General features: G+C 33.7%; 1 protein-coding gene and 1 long non-coding RNA gene across 2 annotated transcripts in view; both read left to right on the top strand.

Annotated features, from left to right (window-relative positions):
- Nucleotides 1-9,858, top strand: part of LOC127549600 (uncharacterized) — a 1,392,683-nt gene extending 1,382,825 nt beyond the window's left edge. The window contains exon 3 of the long non-coding RNA XR_007950668.1: nucleotides 9,840-9,858. This is a non-coding gene — a long non-coding RNA (uncharacterized LOC127549600). The remainder of the gene's footprint in view (nucleotides 1-9,839) is intronic.
- A 4,392-nt stretch (nucleotides 9,859-14,250) lies between these two features.
- Nucleotides 14,251-26,516, top strand: part of C2H14orf39 (chromosome 2 C14orf39 homolog) — a 28,288-nt gene continuing 16,022 nt past the window's right edge. Inside the window, exons 1-9 of the mRNA XM_051977772.1 lie at nucleotides 14,251-14,296; nucleotides 14,392-14,448; nucleotides 16,419-16,545; nucleotides 18,074-18,163; nucleotides 21,355-21,542; nucleotides 21,624-21,666; nucleotides 22,775-22,880; nucleotides 24,177-24,268; nucleotides 24,991-25,127. Of these exons, the coding sequence (XP_051833732.1) occupies nucleotides 14,251-14,296; nucleotides 14,392-14,448; nucleotides 16,419-16,545; nucleotides 18,074-18,163; nucleotides 21,355-21,542; nucleotides 21,624-21,666; nucleotides 22,775-22,880; nucleotides 24,177-24,268; nucleotides 24,991-25,127 (886 nt within the window). The remainder of the gene's footprint in view (nucleotides 14,297-14,391; nucleotides 14,449-16,418; nucleotides 16,546-18,073; nucleotides 18,164-21,354; nucleotides 21,543-21,623; nucleotides 21,667-22,774; nucleotides 22,881-24,176; nucleotides 24,269-24,990; nucleotides 25,128-26,516) is intronic.

Here is a 26,516-nt window from a genome sequence, read left to right as displayed (position 1 = left end):
TTTACATTTAATCACTATAGTTCTCTCTCTGGATGTAGTTGGCATTTTCTATTCAAGGTTTATTGAAATTGCCTTGGATCACTGAACTGCTGAAAAGAATCAAACATTTCATAGTTGATCATTGCACAATCTTGTTGTTGCTATGTATACTGTATTCCTGGTTCTCCTTTGTTTTGCTTAGCATCAGTTCATGTAATTTTTTCCAGGTCTTTCTAAAATCAGATTGTTCATCATTTTTTAAATAGAAGAATAACATTCCATTACTTTTATGTACCATAACTTATTTATCCATTCCCCAAATGATGAACATCCACTCAATTTCCAATTCCTTGCCACTAGAAAAGAGCTGTTACAAACATTTTTGCATATGTGGGTTTTTTTCCCTCTTTTATGATCTCTCTGGGATATAGACCCAGTAGTGATACTACTGGATCAAAGGCTATACACAGTTTGATAGCCTTTTGGACATTGTTCCAAATTGCTCTCCAGAATTATTGGATCATTTCACAGCTCCACCAATAATGCATTACTGTCCCAGTTTTCCCACATCCTCTTCAACATTTATCATTATCTTTTTCTTCATCTTAACCAATCTGAGAGGTGTGAAATGGTATCTTAAGAGTTCTTTTAGTTTGCATTTTTCTAATCAATAATGTTTTAGAGCATTTTCCCATATTATGATAAAAGGCTTTAATTTCATGATCTTAAAATTGTCTATTCATATCTTTTGACCGTTTATATATATTGGGGAATGACTTGTGTTCTCATAACTTTGACAGTGTTCTTTATATATTTTAGAAATGAAGCCTTTATCAGAAACATTGACTGTAATGTCTCTGCTGGGTTTATATCCCAAAAAGATCTTTAAAAAAGGGAAAAAGACCTATATGTGGAAAAATATTTGTAGCAGCCCTTTCTGTAGTGGCAAGGAACTAAAAACTGAGTAGATGCTTATCAGTTGGGGAATGGCCGAATAAGTTGTGAATATAATGGAATATTATTGTTCTATAAGAAATGATCAGAAGGATGATTTCAGAAAAGTCTGGACAGTCTTACATGTACTGATGCTAATTGAAATGAGTAGAATCAAGAGAACATTGTATACAGCACCAACAAGAATATGTGATGATCAACTGTGATGGACTTGGCTCTTTTCAACAGTGAGGTGATTCAGACCAATTCCAATAGATTTGTGATGGAGAGAGCCATCTGTATCCAGTTAGACTGAATATGGATCGCAACATAGTATTTTCACCTTTTTTGACATTGTTTTTTTCTTTTTCATTTTTTCCCCTTTGCGATCTAATTTTCTTGTGTAGCATGATAAATGTGGAAATATATTTAGAAAAATTGCACATGTTTAACATATATTGAATTACTTGATGTCTAGGGGATGGGGTGGGAGAAGGGAGGGAGAAAAATTGGAACAGAAGGTTGTGCAAGGATGAATGTTGAAAACTATCTTTGCATGTATTTTTTAAAAAGCTATTATTAAAAAAGGAAAAAAAAACATTGACTATAAAAAATTTTCCAGCTTTGTACTTCCCTTTTAATCTGATTTGTGTTGGTTTTATTTGTGCAAAAATATTTTAAATTTAATTTAATAAAAGTTGCCCATTTTGCATTTTATAATGGTTTCTAGTTCTTCTTTGGTCATAAATTCCTTCCTTTTCCAAGTATTTGATAGGTAAACTATTCCTTACTCTCCTAATTTGCTTATGGTATCACCCTTTATACCCAAGTCATATACCCATTTTTTATCTTATTTTGATATGGGACATGAGATGTAGGTTTATACTGAGTTTCTGACATTATTTTTTCAGTTTTCCCAATTTTATGAATTTTTGTGAAATATTGAATTCTTATTTCACAAGTTGAAATTTTGGAGTTTATCAAACACTAAATTACTATAGTATTTGAGTATTGTGTTATGTGTATCTTAATGTATTCCACTGATCCACTCTATTTCTTAACAAGTACCAAATTATTTTGATGACTGCTGCTTTCTAATATAATTTTAGGTCTAATACTGATAGGTCACCATCTTTTGTATTTTTTTTCACTAATCCTCTTGATACTCTTGCCCTTTTGTTCTTCCAGATAAATTTTGTTATTATTTTTCTAGCTCTATAAAATAATTTTTTGGCAGTTTGATTGGTACAGCACTGAACAAATAGACCAATTTAGGTAGAATTGTCATTTTTATTGTATTAGCTCACTTTACTCATGAGCAATTGATATTTTCAGTTGTTTATATCTGACTTTATTTGTGTGAGAAGTGTTTTGTAATTGTGTTCATATAGTTCCTGAGTTTATCTTGGCAGATGGACATACAAAAAATATAAAATATATATTTTAATGAAGTCCTTTTCTAATGACCAATGTGTCCACATACTACTGGAGGAAATGAATCCTATCAGTATTAGCTTAAAAATTAGGACAAAATGAAATTATAGTTAAATGGAAGCCTGTTTTTCCTTGGAGAGTAAATAAAACGGTCTGTAGAATTAATTTTTAATATATATCCAAAGGCATTAGAAAGATCAACTCATGATGTAATTAGTCCAAGATCATATGTTGGAAAAGATGGCTCATCTGAGAAATAGAAGAAGTCAATTGCTGTTAGTCTGTTCAGAAATCATGCATCATCATTTGAGAGATGAAAAATGGTACAGTAAATTGAGTGCTGTTCCTGAAATCAGTAGGTCCTGAGTTCAAATGTGACCTCAAACTTTTAACACTTACTAAGGTATGTGGCCCTGGGCAAGTCACTTAACCCCAATTGCCTTGCAAAAAAAAAGAGAGAAATAGGCTGTTAGCCTATTCAGAAAATGACTAATTACTGCTATAAGAGTACTTCTGAACCAGATTTCAGTGTATACACAACTTCTGGGAACTGGCTTCATCTTTAAGAGGACAGGTAAGAATAAATCCTGATTTCAGTCACTTAAAAGTATGGTTCTTGTCTGGATCCTCTAATTCAGTGATTCTCAAAGTGTGTTCCAGAGAATTCTGGGGGTCTCTAAAACACTTTCAGAGGGTTGATAAGTTCAAAATTAACTCATTAAATAATCTATAAATGTAATTCACTCTTTGGACAGAGCTTCAATAATTTTTAATAATATAAAGATATTGAGAACAAAAGTTTAAAAAGCTGTACTCTAATTGACTGAGCTGACTATAGGAATTAGTCCTAAGAGATATTTTTAAGCCTATGGAATTCTGTTGCAAGGAGAATCTCTGCATTTTTTCTAATGACTCTCAGAGGTCATTGCTTCTAGTGACTTGTCATCAGAGTGCTATTTGAATTCCTCTTATAACCTACAAAGATCCTTTGTAGAAAAAGCTGGCCATCTCCCTGCTACTTTCAGAAAAATCTGGGAAGACTTATATGAACTAATGCAAAATAAAGTGAACAGAACCAGGAAGACATTGTACACAGTAACAGCAATATAGTACAATGATATCAACTATGAATGATTCAGCTAATCTCAGAAATACAATGATCCAAGACAATTGGGAAGGACTTATAATGAAAAATGCTGTCTACCCCCAAAGAAAGAACTGATATTCTGGTCTGTGCTTTCTTTTGCAGCATGACTAATGGAAATATTAGATTGCACATGTATAATCTATGCTAATGTTCTTTCCTTTTCAAGGAGGAGAGAGAGGAGGAAGTGAGGAAATGTGAAACTTTAAAATGATGAAAAAATCATCATGAATGTTAAAAATTGCTTTTTCATGTAATTGAGGAAAATAAAATAAAACATTAAAAAATTAAATTCAGTGTTGCATTAATTTAGAATGTAAAGAATAAAAATACATAGGACAAATGAATGATTATGTATTTAAGTAAGGAAGACTCTTGCGAGTGATGAAGTTTTTTTAACTAATATTGATTTTTTACATGTAAAGTAAAATGGAGAACAGAGGGATTAGGTGGACTGATTGAAACAAATTTTACTTTAACATGAAGACTACATAGACTTGCATTTTTGATTTCTTCACAGGCTAATAGTACATTATTTCAAAGTCCGATTCTTTTTGTACAGCAAAATAACTGTTTGTACATATATACTTATATTGTATTAATTTATACTTTAACATATTTAACATGAATTGGTCAACCTGCCATCTGGGGGAGGAGATGGGGGGAAGGAGGGAAAAAATTGGAACAAAAGGTTTGGCAATTGTCCATGCTGTAAAATTACCCATGCATATAACTTGTAAATAAAAAGCTATAATAAAAAAAAAGAATGTAGGTGGGCATTACCTATTTTTTAAAAAGGCAGTAATTTTTGTTGTTGTTGTTGTTGTTGTTTTGTTTTTTTAAGAATACATGGACTATTTGTCATTTAGGGGGAAGTGTGGGGGAAGGGGAGGAAAATTGGAACACAAAGTTTTGTGACATCACAAGTCCTAAACTTTCCTAAGCTTTACAGACACAGTTCAATGTGTAAAATATTTGGGGGGTTTTGTATTTGATGAGTTGATTTTACCTATCACTGATCAACTGAAACATACTTTTTTTTTTATTTAATAATTACTTTATATTGACACTCGTTTCTGTTCCAATTTTTTTTCCCTCCCTCCCTCCACTCTCTCCCCTAGATGGCAAGCAGTCCTTTATATGTTGGATATGTTGCAGTATATCCTAGATACAATATATGTTTGCAGAACCGAACAGTTCTCTTGTTGCATAGGGAGAATTGGATTCAGAAGGTATAAATAACCCGGAAGAAAAACAAAAATGCAGATAGTTCACATTCGTTTCCCAGTGTTCTTTCTTTGGGTGTAGCTGCTTTTGTCCGTCATTTATCAATTGAAACTCAGGTCTCTTTGTCAAAGAAATCCCTTCCATCAAAATATGTCCTCATACAATATCGTTGTCGAAGTGTATAATGATCAAATTAAAAAGCCTTTGTACAAATAAAACTAATGCAAATAAGATTAGAAGGGAAGCAACAAACTGGGAAAACATTTTCACAGTTAAAGGTTCTGATAAAGGCCTCATTTCCAAAATATATAGAGAACTGACTCAAATTTATAAGAAATCAAGCCATTCTCCAATTGATAAATGGTCAAAGGATATGAACAGACAATTTTCAGAGGATGAAATTGAAACTATTACCACTCATATGAAAGAGTGTTCCAAATCATTATTGATCAGAGAAAGGCAAATTAAGACAACTCTGAGATACCACTACACACCTGTCAGATTGGCTAAGATGACAGGAAAAAATAATGATGAATGTTGGAGGGGATGCGGGAAAACTGGGACACTATTGCATTGTTGGTGGAGTTGTGAACGAATCCAACCATTCTGGAGAGCAATCTGGAATTATGCCCAAAAAATTATCAAATTGTGCATACCCTTTGATCCAGCAGTGTTTCTATTGGGCTTATATCCCAAAGAAATACTGAAGAAGGGAAAGGGACCTGTATGTGCCAAAATGTTTGTAGCAGCCCTGTTTGTAGTGGCTAGAAACTGGAAAATGAATGGATGCCCATCAACTGGAGAATGGCTGGGTAAATTGTGGTATATGAATGTTATGGAATATTATTGTTCTGTGAGAAATGACCAGCAGGATGAATACAGAGAGGACTGGCGAGACTTACATGAACTGATGCTAAGTGAAATGAGCAGAACCAGGAGATCATTATACACTTCGACAGCGATATTGTATGAGGATATATTTTGATGGAAGGGGATTTCTTTGAAACATACTTTTAAAAAGGTGCTTCAACCTATCATCATCATCATCATCATCATCATATTTCTTAAAACATTTCTTCATTTTTTTTACAACTATGAATTTTGATTCTTTCAGGGTTTAATATAAGAAATACATATAGACAGATTCACTAACAACAACCAAAAGCAAAATACAACCCAGACACCTATATTTTCAAAGTTGTTTGCATGCCATGAAAATATATTTTAAATAATAGCTTTTTATTTTTAAAATACATACAAAGTTGGTTTTCAACATTCACCCTTGCAAAATCTTATGGTCCAAATTTTTCTCCCTTCCCTCTCATAGACAGCAAGTAATCCAATATATGTTGAACATATGCAATTCTTCTATGCATATTTCCATTTATCATGCTGCCCAAGAAAAATCAGATCAAAAGGGGGAAAATGAGAAAGAAAAAAAAAGCAAGCTCACAACAACAACAAAAAAAGCTGAAAATACTATGTTGTGATCCATATTCAATTCCCATAGTTCTCTCCATCACAAGTCTATTGGAATAGGCTTGAATCATTTCATTATTGAAAAAAGTCACTTGTATCAGAGTTGATTATCATAAAATCTTGTTCATTTCACTTAATATCAGTTCATGTAAGTCTCTCCAGGCCTTTCTGAAATCATCCTGCTGATTGTTTCTTTTAGAACAATAATATTCCATTACATTCATATATCATAACTTATTGAACCATCTCCCAACTGATGGGCATCCACTCAGTTTTCAATTCATAATAAAAAGGGTTGCCACAAACATTTTTGCACATGTGGGCACTTTCCCCTTCTTTATGATTTTTTTGGGATATAAGCCCAGTAGAAACATTCTTGAATCAAAGGGTTTGCACAGTTTGATAGCCCTTCGGGCATAGTTCCAAATTGCTCTCCAGAATGGATGGTCTGTTCACCGTTCTACCAACAATGTATTCCTGTCCTAGTTTTCCCACATTCCCCCCAACATTCATCATTATCTTTTTCTGTCATTTTAGCCAATCTGAGAGGTGTGAGGTGGTATTTCAGAATTGTCTTAATTTGCATTTCTCTAATCAACAGTGATTTAGAGCAGAAAATGTTTTTTTTTAAAATTAATTATAATAGTGCAATATCAAGAGTAGATTTTGGAGGCAGAAGCCTAGGTTTGTTTCAATCTTGATTCTGCTCTTTGCTTTCTGTGAACTTGGGCAAGTCAAACTTCAATTTCTTTTTGTGAAAAAGGAATCTTCCCTAAGGTCTCTTATGGCTTTAAATCTCATGCATTAAAAAGGTATTTGCTTGCTAGACCCCTACCCTAGAGTATGTATAATACAGTTAATTGCAGAGTTTCTTAAAAAAAAAAATTGGTTTTTCAAGATTATATGATGATCAGTTCTGATGGAACGTTTCAACAATGAGATGATTCAAGCCAGTTCCAATGATCTTGTGATGAAGAGAGCCATCTAAACCCAGAAAGAGAACTGTGGGAACTGAGTTTGGATCCCAATATGGCATCTTTACTCTTTTTGTTGTTGTTTGCTTGTATTTTGTTTTCTTTCTCATTTTTTCTTTTTAATCTGATTTTTTTTGCGCAGCAAGTGTGTGTGTGTGTGTGTGTGTGTGTGTGTGCATATTGGATTTAACATATTTTTTTTTTTTTACCACATTTAACATATATTGGATTACTTGCCATTTAGAGGAGAGGGTGGAGGGAAGGGGGGAAATTGGAACACAAGGTTTCCTAAGGATCAATATTGAAAAATTATCCATGCATATGTTCTGAAAATAAAAGGCTTTAATTAAAAAAAAAAAAGTTGGTTTTGTTTTATTCTTTGAACCTGTATCAATCAGCGAGTCAAGAAGCATTAGAAGGAAGTGTGCTAAATTGTCTCTGGAACATAGGAGAGCCTCAAAAAATACTAGCCAATCGGTCGACTTGACTCATCCTCCAATCAGGCTTCAACAAACTGCTGAAGAAGAACTTTTCTGCGCCCCTCCTAAAGGTCGTGGCTATGCTCCGTCGTGAGTACGCACGTGACCTGAAGGCCTGCGTTTTCCAAGCCCAGTCCTAACCCAGAATGTCGATGACGTTCGGAGGGGGCCACTGGAAGTGGCGGGAAAAGTCCTTCAGGCTGTGAGAGTTGCGCATGCTCCCGCCTCGAGAATGAACCCGGAGGCAATACCTGAAATTCCCGGGCTTGACCCCTGAGTGTCCCAAGTGATTTCACTGGGAGCCTTCTTACTGAGGCTTCCGCAGGAAAGGTTTCTTCATCTATTTGAGGGGTTTAAGGCCGAGGTCAGCGGTGGGGAGTGGTGGGGCGGGGGAGAGGCAGCCTCGAGCTGGGAAGCCCCTGAAAGGGCCGCCCTTAGGGCGTGGGCCTGCAGGCTTTCATTGCGAGATTAAGCCCGAGTCAGGCCTGGGGGAACTGGTGCAAGGAAAGGATAGAAGAAATGGTGGTAGGAGGGGGAGGGGAGTTACCAAAACCCCCAAGGGGGAGAGAAGAGGGCAGAGGGGGGAGGGGAGGGGAGGAGAAATCTGGCGGGACTGGAAGGCGCTGTTGGGTTACATGCTTGTCTGTCTCTTGGGAAGGGTCTTGCTTTGGGGTCAAAGTGCCTTCGAGGAATATCACCCCTGCCTTTGCCAGGTGCCAGGTACTGTGCTAAATACGGGGTTTTAAAAAGGAGACAGACAAGCTCTGTCCTCAGGAGCTTACAGTCTAAGGGGTGAGACAACATGCAAATATATACAAAGCAAGCCATATATAGCATAAATAGGAATTAATTAACAGAGATTGGAATAAGCTTCCTTTTAAAAATGGAATGAACAATATATACGGTGATGTATTTTTGCTTTGTTACCATAAGAAATACCAAAAATTAATAATGATAATGATGTTAATAATAAAGTTAATGTTTATATGGCATCTACCATGTACCAGGTACTGTGTTGAGTGCTTTGCAAATATATCTCATTTGATCCTTACAAAGTCCCTGAGAGGTAAGTGCTACTATTATCCCCATTTTACTGATGAAGAAAGAGAGACAGACAGATTTCAATGAACTTCTCAGGTTCACCCAGCTAAAAAGTATCTGGAGATAACTTTGTGAATTCAAGTCTTAAGTTCCTCCCCCCATTTGTGGTACCTAATTGGCTCTAGGTATTGGGGGGGGGCGATAGTTAATTTAATTTTTAGTGGCTCAACTGGGATGGAGAAGAATGAGACATGACTAAACAACTAAATAATAAATAGTTACATATTTTAATACAAAACTCTCCAGTAGATGGAGCATTTTTGTTTTTGAGTTCAAGTCTTTTGGATTCCAGACCCTGGACTTTATCCACTCTGACACCTAGCTGCTGACCAAAGTGGAAATCCATTTTGCAGACAGCTGTGGATTACAGGACTGTGCCCCTCCTATCACCCAGCCTAGTTGAAAGATTGGGTCTCAGTCTCTCTCTCTCTGTCTCTCTCTCTGTCTCTCTCTCATACACACACACACACACACACACACACACACTTTTAATTTTAGAGCCCTAATAATTTAGACTGCAGCCCTACCTTTGTTACATACAGGCTAAATGATCTTGGGCAATCATTTGGAACCTCTTAAGGCTCTGGTCACTTCTTTAGGATAAGTTACTCAAGAATTGATTTGCATGCAGAGTAATTTTTCTTAATTTATACACTAATGAAATCATAAGTTAGGACTATATATATGTATACATATTATATATATATATATATATATATATATATATATATATATATATATACACACACACATATATACATAGCTTGAATGTGTGTTTTTATATGTGTGTGTATGTGTTTGTATAGCCCTTGTACATAATAAATTGAGCAGTCACTTTTCTTTTTCTTTTTTTTTAAATTTATTTTATAATAATTTTTTATTGATAGAACCCATGCCAGGGTAATTTTTTACAACATTACTCCTTGCCCTTACTTCTGTTCTGATTTTTCCTCTCCCTCCTTCCACCCCCTCTCCTAGATGGCAAGCAGTCCTATATATGTTAAATATGTTGCAGTATATCCTAGATATAATACATATTTGCAGAACCAAACAGTTCTCCTGTTGCACAGGGAGAATTGGATTCAGAAGGTAAAAATAACCCGGGAAGAAAACCAAAAATTCAAATAGTTTACATTCATTTCCCAGTGTTCTTTCTTTGGGTGTAGCTGCTTCTGTCCATCATTTATCAATTGAAACTCAGTTAGGTCTCTTTGTCAAAGAAATCCACTTCCATCAGAATACATCCTCATACAGTATCATTGTTGAAGTATATAATGATCTCCTGGTTCTGCTCATTTCATTTAGCATCAGTTCATATAAGTCTTACCAGTCCTCTCTGTATTTATCCTGCTGGTCATTTCTTACAGAACAATAATATTCCTTAACATTCATATACCACAATTTACTCAACCATTCTCCAATTGATGGGCATCCATTCATTTTACAGTTCCTAGCCACTACAAACAGGGCTGCCACAAACATTTTGGCACACAGAGGTCCCTTTCCCTTCTTTAGTATTTCTTTGGAGTATAAACCCAGAAGTAACACTGCTGGATCAAAGGGTATGCACAGTTTGATAACTTTTGGGGCATAATTCCAGATTGCTCTCCAGAATGGTTGGATTCATTCACAACTCCACCAACAATGAATGCATCAGTGTCCCAGTTTTCCCGCATCCCCTCCAATATTCATCATTATTTTTTCCTATCATCTTAAAGCAGTCACTGTTAAATACCTACTATGTGCCAGACACTGTACTAAGTACTGGGGATACAAAAAAGAGGCAAAAGACAGTTCTTGCCCTTAAGGAACTTATAGCCTACTGGGAGGGAGACAACACACAAATGCACACACATAGACACCTCAAGCTATATGTGGAACAAATAGGAAATCATTAAGAAATGGAAGAACTAGAATCAAGAAGGATTGGGAAAGGCTTCCTGTAAAAGATGGGATAAGCATATACATACACATGCATACACACATATATAAAATTGATCTATCTATATACACAGACTATATGTATTTATTCAGATCAGTAAATGTTAGTATAAGAGTATTTTTGTTTGTTGTGAATCAGTGATTTTATTGTCATGTTAAGTAAAGTAGGATAAATTACCCACATTATGGATTCTCAAGGCAATACTCTGTTCCCTAGGCATCTACTTTAAACTTGTTTTATAAAAAACAACGAATCTCTGTGGTTTCAAAGAACTGTTGTAATGATGTAAACAATTACTAAACACTGAAGGGTCTGAGCCTTGGTAAGTTTTTAGTCCAATTTCCTCAGACATGATCCTAGGCTGTGGAGATACAGCACTATAGCAGACATTATAGTCATAGTGTCTTTGCTGTTACCAAAGCCCTTGACATTGTTGAATGATTCAGCTGATATATTTTTTAATCAGTGGAAATGACAGAAAAGATATTTCCATCTGCTTTGCTGCTATACTCTAAGGATATAAGGAGCTAGGGACTTTTGCCTTTTCTATTTGTATACTTAGAATTTTGTATGTGTTTTGCACATAGTGTCAAATATATATATTTTTCATTCATTCAATTCATTCTTTCCTTCTTCAGACCATCAGCCCTGCCCTGGCTTCACTTTCCGTCTCTTCCTAATCTTTGTCAATTAGTTAACTAGTTTAACTTTATACTGAATTATTCTTTCAGATTGCTTGTACCCTTCCTTGTCCAACATCTCTTATGTCTTGTCAAACCCCAAGCCTGGATTATCCTTACTTTCAGACTCCTTTACTCCTACAAATTACTACTAAACTGTGAAAGAAGCACACAAGCTTTATAAGCATGTAGCCATTGTAATAGACAATAGGGTCCATTACAAATTTAAGTTACCTAGTTAGTCTCAATTGGGCCCTCCCTATTGCAAGGTCATTCTTTTATTTACTCTTCTGTAATTCATTTATTTGCATCCTTTCAATTATTGCTCCAGATTTCTTAGAATCATAAATTTAGATCTGGAAGATACCTCAGATCATTTAGTTCATCCTCCTATTTACAGGTTAGGAAACTGAGGCCTGGGGAGATTGTTACTCACCTGAGGCCACCGAAGTTGTGTTCAAGCTGGACTTCAAGCTCAAAGTGCTATGATTCTTGAATTTATTGCAGTGCTTTATTCACTGAAATACAATATATGCCTCATCTCCTCAAGGGCCTTCCACGATTCCCTTGAGACCATTCTCATGAATTCCCTTCCATATCTCAAAATACCATAGCATCATTTTCCATTCTCTTCTCTTTTATTTCAGTCTCTGATGAAAAAGTGACACTTCCCTTGTCAAGACCTCTTCTTCACTTGTACCTTTAATCTTATTCCCTCTCATCTCCTAGAACAGATTGTCCTCCAAATCATTCCCTATACTCTGTATTCTATTTCTTTATCTCTGTTTGTCTCTCTCTGTCTCTTTTTCTTTGCCCTTCCTTGATTTCCCTAAAAATGTCTATTTAATAATGATGGCGCTTGGCATTTATATGATATTTTAAACTTTGTAAAAACTATATGTCTGCTGTCTCATTGATCTTCACACTAACCTTACAAATGAAGAAACTGAGGCTGAGAGGTTACATGATTTGTCCACTGTCATACAGCTAGTGTCTGAGCTCTACTTGATAATTTTTTTTACACTATATATAACCTAGCTACCTCCTAATCAGTCAATCAGCAAACCCTGATGAATTGCCAGTAACTATGCTAAGATGTAAAGAATGGCAAAAACAATCTCTTCTTTTAAGGCAATTACATTATGATGGGAAGACAACATATAAATAATTAGCTACATAAAATATTTTGTCTTTTATCTATAGAGAATTTTATATAAGGCTTTGCTTAAAAACCTTCACTTGACCCTACCATACACTCAAGCTATCTTTCTATATCTTTTTTTTTTTTTATTTCACAGATTAAAAAAACCAATAAAAACCTGTCTACTCCCACTTTCTCTCCTCTCTCTCTTTTCTGCTTCTTTACCATCTGTGTTTCTGACTTTATCATTTGATTAAAGCTTCTTTCTCCAAAGTTACCAATGATCTCTTAATTGTCAAATACAGTGACTTTTTCACAAGGCTTATCCTTGACTTGGCTGCAGCGTTTGACAGTATCACTATTTTTTTTCTCCTAGATATTTGCTGCTCTCTCTCTCTCTCTCTCTCTCTCTCTTTCTCTCTCTCTCTCTCTTTCTCTCTCTCTCTCTCTCTCTCTCTTTCTTTCTGTGACATTGTTCTTTCTGGTTTCTATGTGCCACTACTCATTCTCCTTTTCTGGATCATCTATTGGTTGTGGATGAAACTCAAGGCTCTTTCCTGGACTCTGTTTTTCTCTGTACCTTTGAATTATATTATTTCAATTATCATTTCTATGCAGATTACTCCTAGTTTTGTGTATCTTGTTTCTTCTCTTGAGCTTTATATAACTGGACATTTCACACTGCATGTTCCACTGTCCACTTGAATTCATTATGTCCAAAGTAACTTAGCCATTCTTTCTAAAATTACTTTTTCCTTACTTTCCTTTTATTGAGGGCACTATCATCCTTCCATTTACCCTATTTCATGACCTTATAGTATCTTTAACACTTGACACTTTTGGACCACCTGCCTTCATCAAATCAATTATTAAGTATTGTGTATTTTATTTGCACAACATCTCTTTCAACTCACCTGACCATTATCTTTCACCCGGACTATTGCAATAACCTCCTATTTGGTGTCTTTACCTCCAGCTTTTTGACCTGGATGAGTATAATACTAAATCTCTAAGCTGCCAAAGTTATATCTAAAGCATAGGTCTGACCATTTCACTTTTTGTCAGATACTCCAGAGTCCCTTTTGCCGCTAGGATAAAGTACAAAAACACTTCTGATTGTTGTTTAACAATTTGAACTCCAGACTTATATTTATTCCTCTTCACACACTCTGTAATCCATTCAAATTAGCCTAGTTTCTGGTCTCCATTTATGACATTCTATCTCTCCTTGCTGAACTTTTGTGTAGGTTATCTGCTTGGAATGCTTTTTCTCTTCATTTCTGCTTCAGAGAATCCCTTGTTTCTGTGCAGCTCAAGTGCAATTTACAACATGAAGTCTCTAATGATTTCTTCCCACCTACATATTGGTGCTTCTATTTATTTATTATGTGCATATGTTTCCTAATAGAATATAAACTTTCCTTGAACCAGACACTGGTTTTTGTTTTTTGTATTCCCAGGACCTAGTACATAGTCTTATACATAGATACTTGTTAGTTGATTGAACTATTAAAATATTCTCTCTATCCTTGAGGCTTCTTATATTTCTTAATAATTTCAAAAACTTGTTCTTTTAGAAATAGTTTATTTTGTTGTTCAGAGACAGGGAGAAGTAATAACTTAAAAAAAACTTAAGAGTATAGGAATATATGTTTTCCATATTACTTTCAGAAAATTCTCTTATAATTGTTGATAATGGATTTTCTCCCCTTTTTTTTTCCCCTCAAAGTATCCAAAATGAATGACCTGTTTATCGCTTTAGACAAACTTTTGCTAGAACTGGGTAAGTTACAAAGTAATAGTAAAATAACGGGGGCCCTTTTTTTATTCTTTAATATATTTTACCAATGAAGTGAACGAAAAAATTGTCTGTTTTAGTTTTCCAGTCTGAGCAAGATTCAAATGCTAAGGCAGAGGCAAAGCAACAGATTGTTTGTAAGTAGTTTTACATGATATATACTTTGATATATGTTAATACTTAAGTTCTTGTTGTATATCATGATGTTCAATGCTATACTGAAGGAGATAAAACATGACTGCATTTCAGATGAAGCCATTCTTTGTTGAGAGAATGCTTTTTTTCCTTTTCCTCTTTTTCTCTAGATCTGTGGTTCATTGATATGGGGCCTTTTAGTGTAGAAACTCCTTCTACCAATGCAAATTGCCAACTTAGTCTTCTAGAATTGATTGGGGTCACTGAGAGGTTGATCTTATAACTTCTGTATTTGCATGGAAGACAACACATACACTTCAAGGCTGGTTTTCTCTCTACTACACTCTGATGCTTTTTTTCAGTCATCAAATTTTTTTTTTTAAGTACAGTAATATAATGGAGTGAGTATTATAGGTGGACTCAGAAGACTGGGTTGTAGTCTTTGTTTTGTCATTTTCTTACTATATAACATTTGATAAGTTAACTGATCTTCTCTTCATCTATAAAATGTAAATAATTTTGTTTATCCTATCTATCTCAAGTTGTGAGGATCAGAGGAAAAAAACTCAATATATTCTTTAAATTATAAAAAATATAGACTATTAGCTATAAACAAATTAAGTAAGATAATTATATACAATGAATGTATTACATAAATGAAACAAAAATCATAAACTGATGTCTATGTCATAAATGACCAAGCTTGGTTTAAGACAAGAGCTGAAAAAAATGCACATCACTCCCCTCTTTTCAGTGGACAGAGGATTATAAGCATGGAATAGTGAATTCACTGATCTTGCCAAATTGCTTTTCTTTCTCTACTAAATCTTTATTAGAAGTGATGGCTTGCTGGGTAAAGGAAGTAATAGTGACATATTTAAAAATGAAGATGATGTAAAATCAAAAAATTACTCAATAAAAATAAAATTTTAAATGATGATTAAAGACTGAAAAAAAAATCCATTACGTTCTTGATTCTTCAAAAAGAACATGATTTTTTTTTGCTTTTCCCAGTCTTAAATTGCAGATTATTAATAATTTGGTTTCGATTTTAATATTTTCATTTATATAACCTTATTTAGAATGAGTAAGAACTTCATAGAGGTAGCTATATGTTTTAATGGTTTGTATCATTTTTTTCTGAATTTAGAAGTGATTTAATAGAAATTATGCATCACCCTGGAATACCTTAAATTTCAATGTCATTAAATATTATTGGTTTTCCAGTTTATATAAAAGTTATGTTTAATAGTATTTTATTTTTCCAAATACATGCAAAAAAGTTTTCAACATTCACTTTTGCAAAACCTCGTGTTCCAAATTTTTTATCTCCTCTACCTCCCCACCCCAAGACAGCAAGCAATCTGCTATAGATTAAACATGTGCAATTTTTCTAAACATACTTCCATCTTCATTATGCTGCACAAGAAAAATCAGATCAAAAGGGGAAAAAAAACACTAGAAAGAAAAAAAGCAAGCAAACTGTTGTTTGAACAACATAGATGAAAATTCTATACTTTGATCTGCATTCATTTTCCATTTGATTTGCATTGAATGCAAATGGCACTTTCCATCACAAATCTATTGGAATTAGTCTGAATCATCCCATTGTTGAAAAGATCCAAGTCCATTACAGTTGATCATCACATAATCTTGTTGTTATTGTGTACAATATTCTTTTGGTTCTGCTCACTTCACTCAACATCAGTTCATGTAAGTCATTCCAGGCTTCTCTGAAATCATCTTGCTCATCATTTCTTATAAAACAATAATATTTCATTACATCCATACACCATAATTTATTCAACCATTCCCCAACTGATGCATATCCACTCCAGTTTCCAGTTCCTTACCACTACAAAAGGACTGCTACATTGTAATAAGACTTTTTAAAAAATATGGGTCAATTAGCGCATAAGTTTATTTTGGTTCTCTTGTAAGAGTAAATAAAATATGTTTATTCTATTTTCAGTATTCTATAAAAATATAAAGGAAAAAAAGAAGAGTATTTTTTCTCTACGTGACAAAATAAACTCAATTGATAATGAAATTGCTCATTGCCGTAAGCACAACAAATATGTGAAGGAAAACTGTACCAAGTAAGTACTTTATAAAAATAAAATTTTATATTTGCTATTAATTTCTTTTATTTAAGATTTCTAAATAAGGATAATAGCTAAAAGTTTGTCTCTGGAAGTTTTAGGGGCATAAGGAAGTGTTCTACCTTGACAAATATAATAACTGGTCAAGTATAAACTTTTAAAGTTATTTACCAATATAAAAACGTACAGCAATATTTCTTTAATTTAGACCCCACTAAATCAAACCTTATTGTTCCCAAATTTGAGATAATTTAGGTGATACAAAATTATTTTTGAGTAAAATATTAGAAATAATCTGTCTCTATTTATTTTCAGGATCTTTGTTAATGAAGATAATGCTATTTAAATGCAGTAGTTTTTTCTAAACAAATATTCAAGAAATTTAAAATTCCTTCAACATTTAGTTTCTACATCCAGTAATTAATTCTTTTAGGTTAAAATATTTCTATCCATTTTCTCAGATAACCATATTGTCAGTACAAAATTTTTAATTTGCTTTATTTTATTGATACCCATTTTTATGTCAAAATATTGAGTGTCTATTATTTGCAACTCACTGTAGAATTTTTGTGATATCCGGTGCTTGAAAATAAAATTATTTCTTAAAAAATATTCAGTGTTTTATTATGACTATGGATCACTATAGGTTAGATGTCTCATAGTAAAAAAAAAAAAATAATGGGGAATATTTTGCAAGGCTTACATAAGGAATATTGGGAAAATGGAAGAAGATCTACATATTAACATAGGAAAAAGACAGAAAGCTACATTTATGAGAATTTTAGGACACTATGATGTGGCAATGAGATGATACAGTAGGCAATAGATAATGGGTAAAATCTATCTGATACTTAAAATGGAAACTACTGTAAGATAAGATCATTTTGAGATTTTCATATTAGCTTCACCCCATTCCCACTTTCCCTTAAGCCATGTTAAAAAAAAAAAAAAGATTTTCTGGTGAAGTTTGTAGTCATTTCACTCTTTAATTGTCTGGCACAGATACTAGGTTTAGTTTACTCTTTTTAGTGCGGGAAGGTGCAGTAAGCCTTTCTAAGTTTCAGTAGGTTAGAAAAAAACCTCTCTTTACTTCCTACTCAGTTCTCTGAAGTAGCTGTCCTAAAAGAAATGTTAAGTTAATATCTCAGCTGTGTGGTGATAAAGAAAAACTAGTTTTTAACTGGTAGAAAGGAGCCAAGACATGTTGGAACTGAAAGAGCATAGCAATGTTTTCCTTAGGCCACCCTCTTCATATTTGCCTCTTTCTATTCACATTTCTAAATTAGTTTGCATATGAAAGGAAATATTCTTTAAAAAAAACACACTTGTGTATGGATGCATAAATAGGGAATGGAAAATTATCTTCTCTTATTTAAGCCCACAGGCGATTTAACTCTGTGAAATTGTAAAAGTCATCATAAGGACAAGAAAATTGACACCTTTAATTGGGTGCATCTATTTTTTAAAACTTAGCTTTGTTACTATCAACTGATACACTTTTCATGAACATAAAATTGTTCCACAGCTGGATGCCAACATATGATATTCTTCATAAACATGAAGTTTGTTTGGAGGACCAATTTCAGAATGACCAGGAAACTACTGAAAAAGACAAGTACTGTACAATGCCAATTCAAATCAGTAAATTAAAATAATTGTTAATTGTTAATAATAAGAAATAGAAAGTTGTAAGAATTCTGGTGGAAATGAAAATATTTTGTGCTCATGGAAATTTTGAAAAGTGTATTAGTACTTCTTTGTGAGTTATTATGCTTCTGTTGTTCAGCAACTGAATCCTGAGGCTGTAGATCAATGATTTCCAAAGGGTATGCTACAAAAGCTGTGTAAATGTGAGAGAAAAATGACAGCTGGCATCACTGTTGGGATCTCTGTACCCAAGGTTTCCTTAGGGTTTTTGTACACATGTCCTTGGAGCAAAGCCAAATATACATTAAAAATATGGGACATTTAGATGAAATATGAGCACATGTACATTGTCAGAAGATGAGTACATGAGTGCGTATAAATATAGGCATGCAGTTTTCAAACCATGGGCATCTCTTTTTATTCACAGATCTTAATATATTTGAATCAGTCCACAGATCCAGAAATAAAGTGGATTCTTTCCATGTCAAATGAGCCAGGAATGTTTTCCATAGTCATCTTGGGAATCCTTACTGCTCTTTGGGATTCTCTGTGTGCCAATGTGCTTCAGTTTCCATGTTTCCAGATACCATGCATTGCTCCTAGGAAAGGGTTCATAAACAACATTGGCAATCAGTGTAGCAAAAATACTTTGACTAATGTCTTTAAGTTGAGAAGTGGTAGGGTAGGGACAGGCCCAGGAAGGTACTTTGGCAGAGGCATGATGGGCAACTTAAGAAAAATCCCTTGAGAAGGTAACCAGATGGAAAATAAGATGTTTGTGTGGAGCCTCCTCCTTAACTGGAGTTTTTGGAGTTCATGGCCCTATCCTCCATTTAGAGGGGCAGAGGACAATGATGAGGTATGAGTACCAAGGCTGGATTAATGTTTCTTTTACTCTGGGTATCTGATTAATGCAGGTTATTAATCAAGTCTTAAGGTCAGGACCCAAATTAGAGATTCCTCTAACTCTACTGGACAGAAAGGTACAGCTCTTCTGTTCTGGATTATAAATTTTATGTAAACCAAAGCAGTCATTGGCATCTTCCATTATTTTCTGTTTGTGATTAATGATATACACAAGTCAAAAGCAATTAAAGGTCGATTTTATCATTATATAGGGAAAGTTACCTTAAAATACTATAGCAAATGAAACAATTTCTAATTAATGAAAACTCTGAATTTAAACATTTGTGTTTTTGGTTAGAATGAGAGGGAAAAACAAAGTCTGAATTTTTGGCAGAGGGCAAATTCATTCTCAGGAGCGTACCATGATGTGGCCACAGAAGTCTCATCTTTCCTCAGTGGAAAAAGATGCCAGCTCTTTAGTAAAGCTAGGACACTCTCAACACCATTTCTTTAGCTTTATTTCTCTGTCTGGTTGCTTCATCTGTACCATTTTTCTTCTTTCTCTTCTGCATAGTAATTGAGAAGCTTTTCTTGAAACAGAAACTATTACATCTCACACTATCATGGGATAGATTGTCCACTCCCTCCCAGGACAAAGAGAAACTGTAATTTCCAGGATTCTCAATGAGGGCTCAGATCATATTATGCTTTTTTTTTCTTTTTCCAGTCCGAAAGCTATTTTTCTTAGAAGATAAAACAGAGTAGTTTTGTTTTCTTGTTCATTGTAATCCCATGTATCCAAGGGAGTGGTGCTATTTCTTCTTCAACATTTCTATTTCCCCTAATATAGCTTTAAAAGATTTTTTTTTGTTATCTTTGGTTTTCATTGTCAGCTCAACTTGTTCTGAGCTTTAGAGCTTAACATTTTACAAATTTATAAGACCCTGCCGCTTTTTTTGTGAATAATCTTTTTCAATTATTTGTCCATATTTTCATATTTTGCACGTCTTTTTAAGTTCCAAGTTCTACTGTAAGTTCCCTTTGAGGTGCCATCATCATTTCAGTCACCCCAAGTTTGTAGCCTTGGTGTTATTGTTGACTTGTCATTCTATTACCAAATCTTGACATTTCTACTTTTATATCGCCTCCCATGTATGTATATTACCTTCTCTCTAGTCATAGAACCACAGTCTCACCCAGGTCTCATCATCTGGACTACTACAGTAACTGTTTAGTCTCCCTGCTGCCATTCTTTCCCATTCTAACTTTAGTAGCCTCTGGGCTGTGATTTTTCTTAAGTAAAGGGAAGTCTGAATCTCCTCTTGCTTAGTGTACTCCAGTGGCTTCTTACTACCTCTGGAATCAAATAAAAAATCCTCCCTGTTATTTAAAGTTCCTCATAATCTGGTCCTTTTGTATCTTTCCAGACTTTTTATATCTTGCTCTTCTCCATATACTCCACAATCCAATTACAGTGATTTTGAGCATTATACTTTATCTTCTGCCTCCTTACCTTTAGACTGGCCATCATCCATGTCTGGAATGCTCTGTTCATCTACTATGTACCTAATTATTTACATTTTGTTTCCACTATTGAAATGTATACTTCTTGAGAACCAGAAGCTGCTTTTGGCTTTTCTTTGTGTCCCCAGTGTTTATTGGCACATAGTAAGTGTTTGATAAATGCTTGTTAACTATCTGACTATATGCACTGCTTCAAAAGACTTAGTACAGTCTTTTGTACTAAAAGCTGCTGAAACTTAAAACTACACTAAAACTTTTGAGGTGGCCTATATAGTCACATTGGTCTCTTTTTGCAGCCTCCTTTTCTATCTCTTTTGGATTGTTTGTATTGTCAGTATAAAGAATATGCTGTTTGTTTAGGTTTTATATGCCTGCATATATTGTCTAAAATGTGCCTTGCGGGAAGGAGGAATAAATATGATCTGAGGTCTCGATCACTTATGAGTAGATGAGGTCAGCCAGCACAGTAGCTGAAGGAGAGAAGCTGGCAAGCTCTTGGAACTGGGATTTGGCATTATTAATAATAGAGAAGAGATTGTAAGTGAGTGTGTGTGTGTGTGTGTGTGTGTGTGTGTGTGTAGTGAAAGTCCATCTTGCTGATATTTTAAAAGTGTAAATTTACAGATAATTCAATAATGCTTCCAAAGTGATATGAGATTATATCTGGTACAGAGGAGCATAATTAGAATATATTTGTTTTAATTGAATAACATACTTAATTATTTGCCAGCTTATTCATGTATGTAACTTTCATATTATTTATTAATTCCCACTATCTTGTTTTAACAGAAAAGTATATCATGATCAGATGAGACAATGCAAAGATGTCTTGAAGCATTACCAGCTACAGTTTTCAGAAGCTCCTCTTGCTCAAAAGTATTACAAGGATAAAACACAAGTGGAAGAACTTAAAAAACAAATATTAGCATGTAATGAACAATGTACAATTAAGGAAACTGTTCTTCTGGAACTTTCAGGTACAAAATTGCTTTATTATTAATAAATTGTCTTTACAAAAAATTCTGTGACTTAATATTAAATATAATTTTGTTTTTCAGTGCCTGCTCCTTTTAAATCACTTTCTCAATGGGCATTACAAATGTATCCAAACTTGCATTTCTAATTTTTAATTATATTTTTGAATTTTAATGTTTAATGTTCCACTTAGTACCATAAGTAATTATTACTTCATTAACAATGAATAGATAGACTTTTTTCAATTTAATTGTTTCAAAAGCTCTCAGTATATATATATATGCTGTGCATGTTTACATATGTGTGTATGTAAATATTTAGGAGAAGCAAACTCAAGAAGACATAAAATGATATAGTCTATATGGCTTCCAGTGACACAGTTTCTTATATATTTAGTCATATTGAGAGAAAGACTTCAGTTATATTGATTGCTTTTTAAAGTAATAGAAGTTCTATTTCACTCCTCACTTCCTGCTTTTTTTATGTTTCCTGATTGGTCCAAACTCTAATTAGCAAGAATGTCTGATTATCATTCATTGACAATAGTCCAAGATATACATACCAAAGGAGCAACTCAATGGGTTGTTTGCATATCATAAGCATTCTTCATCCACTCTGTTTTTTCTTTGTAGAATGTTGAGTTGAACTCTTAACACTTAACCTTCTATAGAAAATTTTTCTTGATTGGGATACCTAAAATGATAAAGGCAATAAACACCTTTGAAGACAAATATTCTTGTTTTGTGCATTGGTAGTGACAATTACAGAATCAAGAAGCAAAATGATTTCTGTTGTTGTATGCATCTTATCTAATCTGAACATATACATGGCAAATAGCTTGATGAAGAACTTTTAAGGTGATATTTTACTCTATAAAAATGCCTTTTATAGTCTATGAACAGTAGTCAGTAGGATCTTGTGTATTTTCCCATTAGAGAAATTAACTTAGTAAGATGTTAAAGTGAATAATATAGTAGTGACAGCAATATACATCAGAAAAATAATGCCAGCCCTTAAGGAATTATGGTTCCACAACGAGGTTAAGTGCTGAACTTCAATATACCAGAATAATATTTTTTATGAAAATATGATATATTAATTAAAGGCTTAATTAAAGTTTTTGTAACTGCAAAATGTTAAATTTTCACAAATAATCTTATGTAAAATTGGTTATGTAAAATTACATCTAAAGATGTAAATGTACTCCTAAAATGATGACTCCTTAACACAAAAGTGTTCATTTGAGAATTAAAACTCAAGACTTCCTTAAATGTGCTTCAACTTTGATCCACAAAGCATCTAAACTGAAAGAAGAAACAGAAGAAATGGAAAGAAATCAGGTACTTGTTGTGATGTAAATATTTAATGTAAACTAATTTAGAATTAAATATATATAAGTATATACATACATAAATACATATATAAATTATAATCTATATTTTTAAATGGTCCATTATAAAGTAGGCTAAAATGAAGAAACATTTGATATAGGGCTTAAAAGCTATTAAATTTAGAATAAATCCCTTTATTGAAATCAGAAATGATGTCACTTTAAAAAATTAAATTTAAAAATTATTGTTGTGGTGGATAGATCAGCAGCCCTGAATGCAGAAGGACCTGAGTTAAAATGTGACCTCAGACACTTAACACTTCCTAGCTGTGTGACCCTGGGCAAGTCACTTAACCCCAATTGCCTCAGCCAAAAAAAAAAAAATGTATTGCTGTAATTAAGGTTTTTTTGAACATTATATTATTTTTAAGCCTTTGTTTAGTTATTTTTTTTTGAACATGGGATAAAAGCCTTATTTGAATTTTCATATAGACTAGTTCAAATGGCTTTGTTTTTGCAAATAATATATATATATATATGTATATATGTATATATACATATATATGTACTCATTCTATGTAGTTTATAATAATTTAACCTAAGCTTGAAATTTTTGCTTCCTCCCTTCCTCTCCCTCTCCTTTTCTCTCTCTCTTTCTCTCTCTCTTTCTCAATCTCTTGCTATCTCTCTCTCTCTCTCTCTCTCTCTCTCTCTCTCTCTCTTTTTCTTCCTTTCTTTTTGTTTCCCTATCTCCCCAAGCTGGATATTCAAGGGTCAATCATGGGGCTGTTATTATTCTGATCAACATATGAGTTTTGACCTGCTTTGTTTATGACCTAGGCTAGATACACTTTCTTCAGGCAATTTAGTGACTCCCTCTCTTGGGAGTTCACCGTACTGAGGCCAGATTTAGAATGGACATCCTATTAGCTTAACCTACTGAAGTGCAGAACTCCCAAGCTAAAGAGGAGATCTTTAGGCTCAATTTTGCCAATAGCTAGGATTAAAAGTACACACCACCTGCCTGCCATTTTCTTTTAAACAAATGGGAGAAACCAAGTCTTTTATTTCTAATCTTCTATTTATAGGAAAGTTAATGTAGAAGTTTTTCAAAAGCTATGGGAAAATTTTTCAATTTCCCGATTTAGATTCAGTTTTTGAAAACTTCTATAGATTAGAAGTAGATAAAATAGTAATATGGTTATATGCAGAATTTTAATGCTTATTACATTGCTGCAGATTTGATTTAGTTTCAGAATTTTCCAGAAATAATTATTTTGATGCTGTTGGGTTTTATAATCTTTAGGAGATTGAAAGAATTTCTGAAGCTAAAAACCTTCTGGAAGTCCTAGAAGAAAAAAATAAAGAATTAGAAAAAACAAAAGAATTTAAAGGAAGGTAAATTATTTAATTTTACTTTATGTAAACAAGATATTCTGATTGTAAAATTATACAATGCCCTGTATTGTGCAGCAGAGTGTTTCAGCCTTAGAAACAGGAAGTTTAAGTTCTCCTTCTCACATACTGATTATGTGACCTCAGTGCTCTTGGGGAGAAGGGACTGATCTGTGATTGTAGAAGGATTTTCTGTATCTAGGGCAAGAGGGGGGCACCTTTTTTCTGCCAAGGATCATGTAGATATTTATGACATTATTCATGGGTCATATAAAATTATCAGCTTAGAGAACTCAAGCAGTGAGAGGTTGTTGTACCTAGCTTTAAGTTTATCATTGCCTGGAGTTGCCTTACCAGATGATTTTGAAGGCCTTACAGCTTGCAAGTTGAATGTTCCTTTACCCCTGATCTAAGGCTTTCCTATATCCATTAGTGTGTATTGTTTTGTCAGATATAGGGAAAGAATTAGTCAGATTATAAAGTTAAAATGGGAGTAAAATATTTACAGATATATAAAAGAAATATAATGTATATATGTGTGTGTGTAAATTTCATTTGAAAGCATTTTGATTTACCAATATCACATAGTGCAGGAAAGTTGTATTTTATACCCAGCTTCTCTGATGCCATAGCTAATGCTTTTCCTCTCAGGATATTTCTAATTCTATTTTAAATCCTATTATACTTGACTGATTTTTAATATTTTGACTGGATTTTCTATTTAGAATTTTTGAAGAACATGGACATTTTCGTGTATTAAATGAGAATCCTCAAAGTAGTCAACTTTTTCTTCCTTATAATTATCAGAACTTAGTAAGACCTGTAAGGAATGATAGACATTTCTCAGAACCAGGAGGAACAGGTAAAATTTATGTTTACAAGTCAATCTCTTATTTTTCTTCTCTTCCTTTTAACTGAAATGGAATAAGAAACCCTTTTGATAAGTTTCAGTTAAATACATTGAGCTTATTTTTGTCTTCTAGGCTTAGGAAGATGTTTCTTTGCTCTTTCCTGAAAGTAAAAAAGAAAATGAGCCTCCTGTTTTAAGCACCTTTATATTCTTTTTCTCTTTTTTAAATAGTATTTTATTTTTTCAATACATGCAAAGATAGTTTTTAACTTTGCAAAAACTTATGTTGCAAATTTTTCTCCCTCCTTCCTTCTTTCCACTCTTCCCAAGACAACAAGCAATCCAATATAGGTTAAACATAGTAATTCTTCTAAACATATTTCCATATTCATCATGCTGTTCAAGAAAAATCAGAAGAAAAGGGAAAAAAAACACGAGAAAAATAAAAAATAAAAAAAAGCCGAACAACCACCACAAAAAGGTGAAAATACTATATACTTTGATCTGTATTCACTTTCCATTGTTCTCTCTCTGAATGTGGATACCATTTTCCATCACAAGTGCATTGGAATTGATCTGAATCATCTCATTATTGAAAAGAGCCAAGTCCATCACAGTGGATCATTAAATAATCTTGTTACTGTGTACAGTGGTCTCTTGGTTCTGCTCACTTCACTCAACATCAGTTCATGTAAGTCTTCCCATGCTTCTCTGAAATCAGCTTACTCATCATTTGTCATAGAACAATAATATTCATACTATCATTCATATATTATAATTTAATCAGTCATTCCACTACTGAAGGACATCCACTCAGTTTCCAGCTCCTTGCTACCAAAATGTTTTATACATGTGAGTCATTTACCCTCTTTAATCTTTATGGGATACAGGCCCAGTAGAGACACTGTTGGATCAAAGGGTAAGTTTTATGTTTTATGTTTACAGTTTTATGGTCCTTTGGGCAAAGTTCCAAATTGCTCTCCAGACTGGATCAATTCACAACTCCACCAACAATGTATTAGTGTCCCATTTTTCTCACTTCCCTTCTGACATTCATTATTATCTTTTCCTGTCATCTTAACCAATCTTGAAAGGTGAAACACCTCTGTCTTTTTCTGAGGGACACTAATAAAATCACAGCCAGAAACTATTCTGGTTCAACAATTGCCAAGATTGCCAAGAGGAAATCTTTATATTTATTAGAAGTAATTTTTATTCTCTTTTGGAAGTTGTATGATTGAATTTCAAACTATAGATAAATTATAGAGAGTGTTAGCAATTCAGGATCGGGAACTGTATTTTTATCTTTGTGCCGTTAGGGACTGCTAGGTGCCATGGTGGATAGTGTGTTTGGAGTCAGGAAAATACCTTCCTGAGGTCAAATCTGGCCCCATTTACCAG

The sequence above is a fragment of the Antechinus flavipes genome, chromosome 2 (genome assembly GCF_016432865.1).
Source record: "Antechinus flavipes isolate AdamAnt ecotype Samford, QLD, Australia chromosome 2, AdamAnt_v2, whole genome shotgun sequence".
NCBI classification, from domain to species: domain Eukaryota; kingdom Metazoa; phylum Chordata; class Mammalia; order Dasyuromorphia; family Dasyuridae; genus Antechinus; species Antechinus flavipes.
Note: the sequence above shows the minus strand (reverse complement) of the source record. Positions and strands in the feature narration are given on the sequence as shown.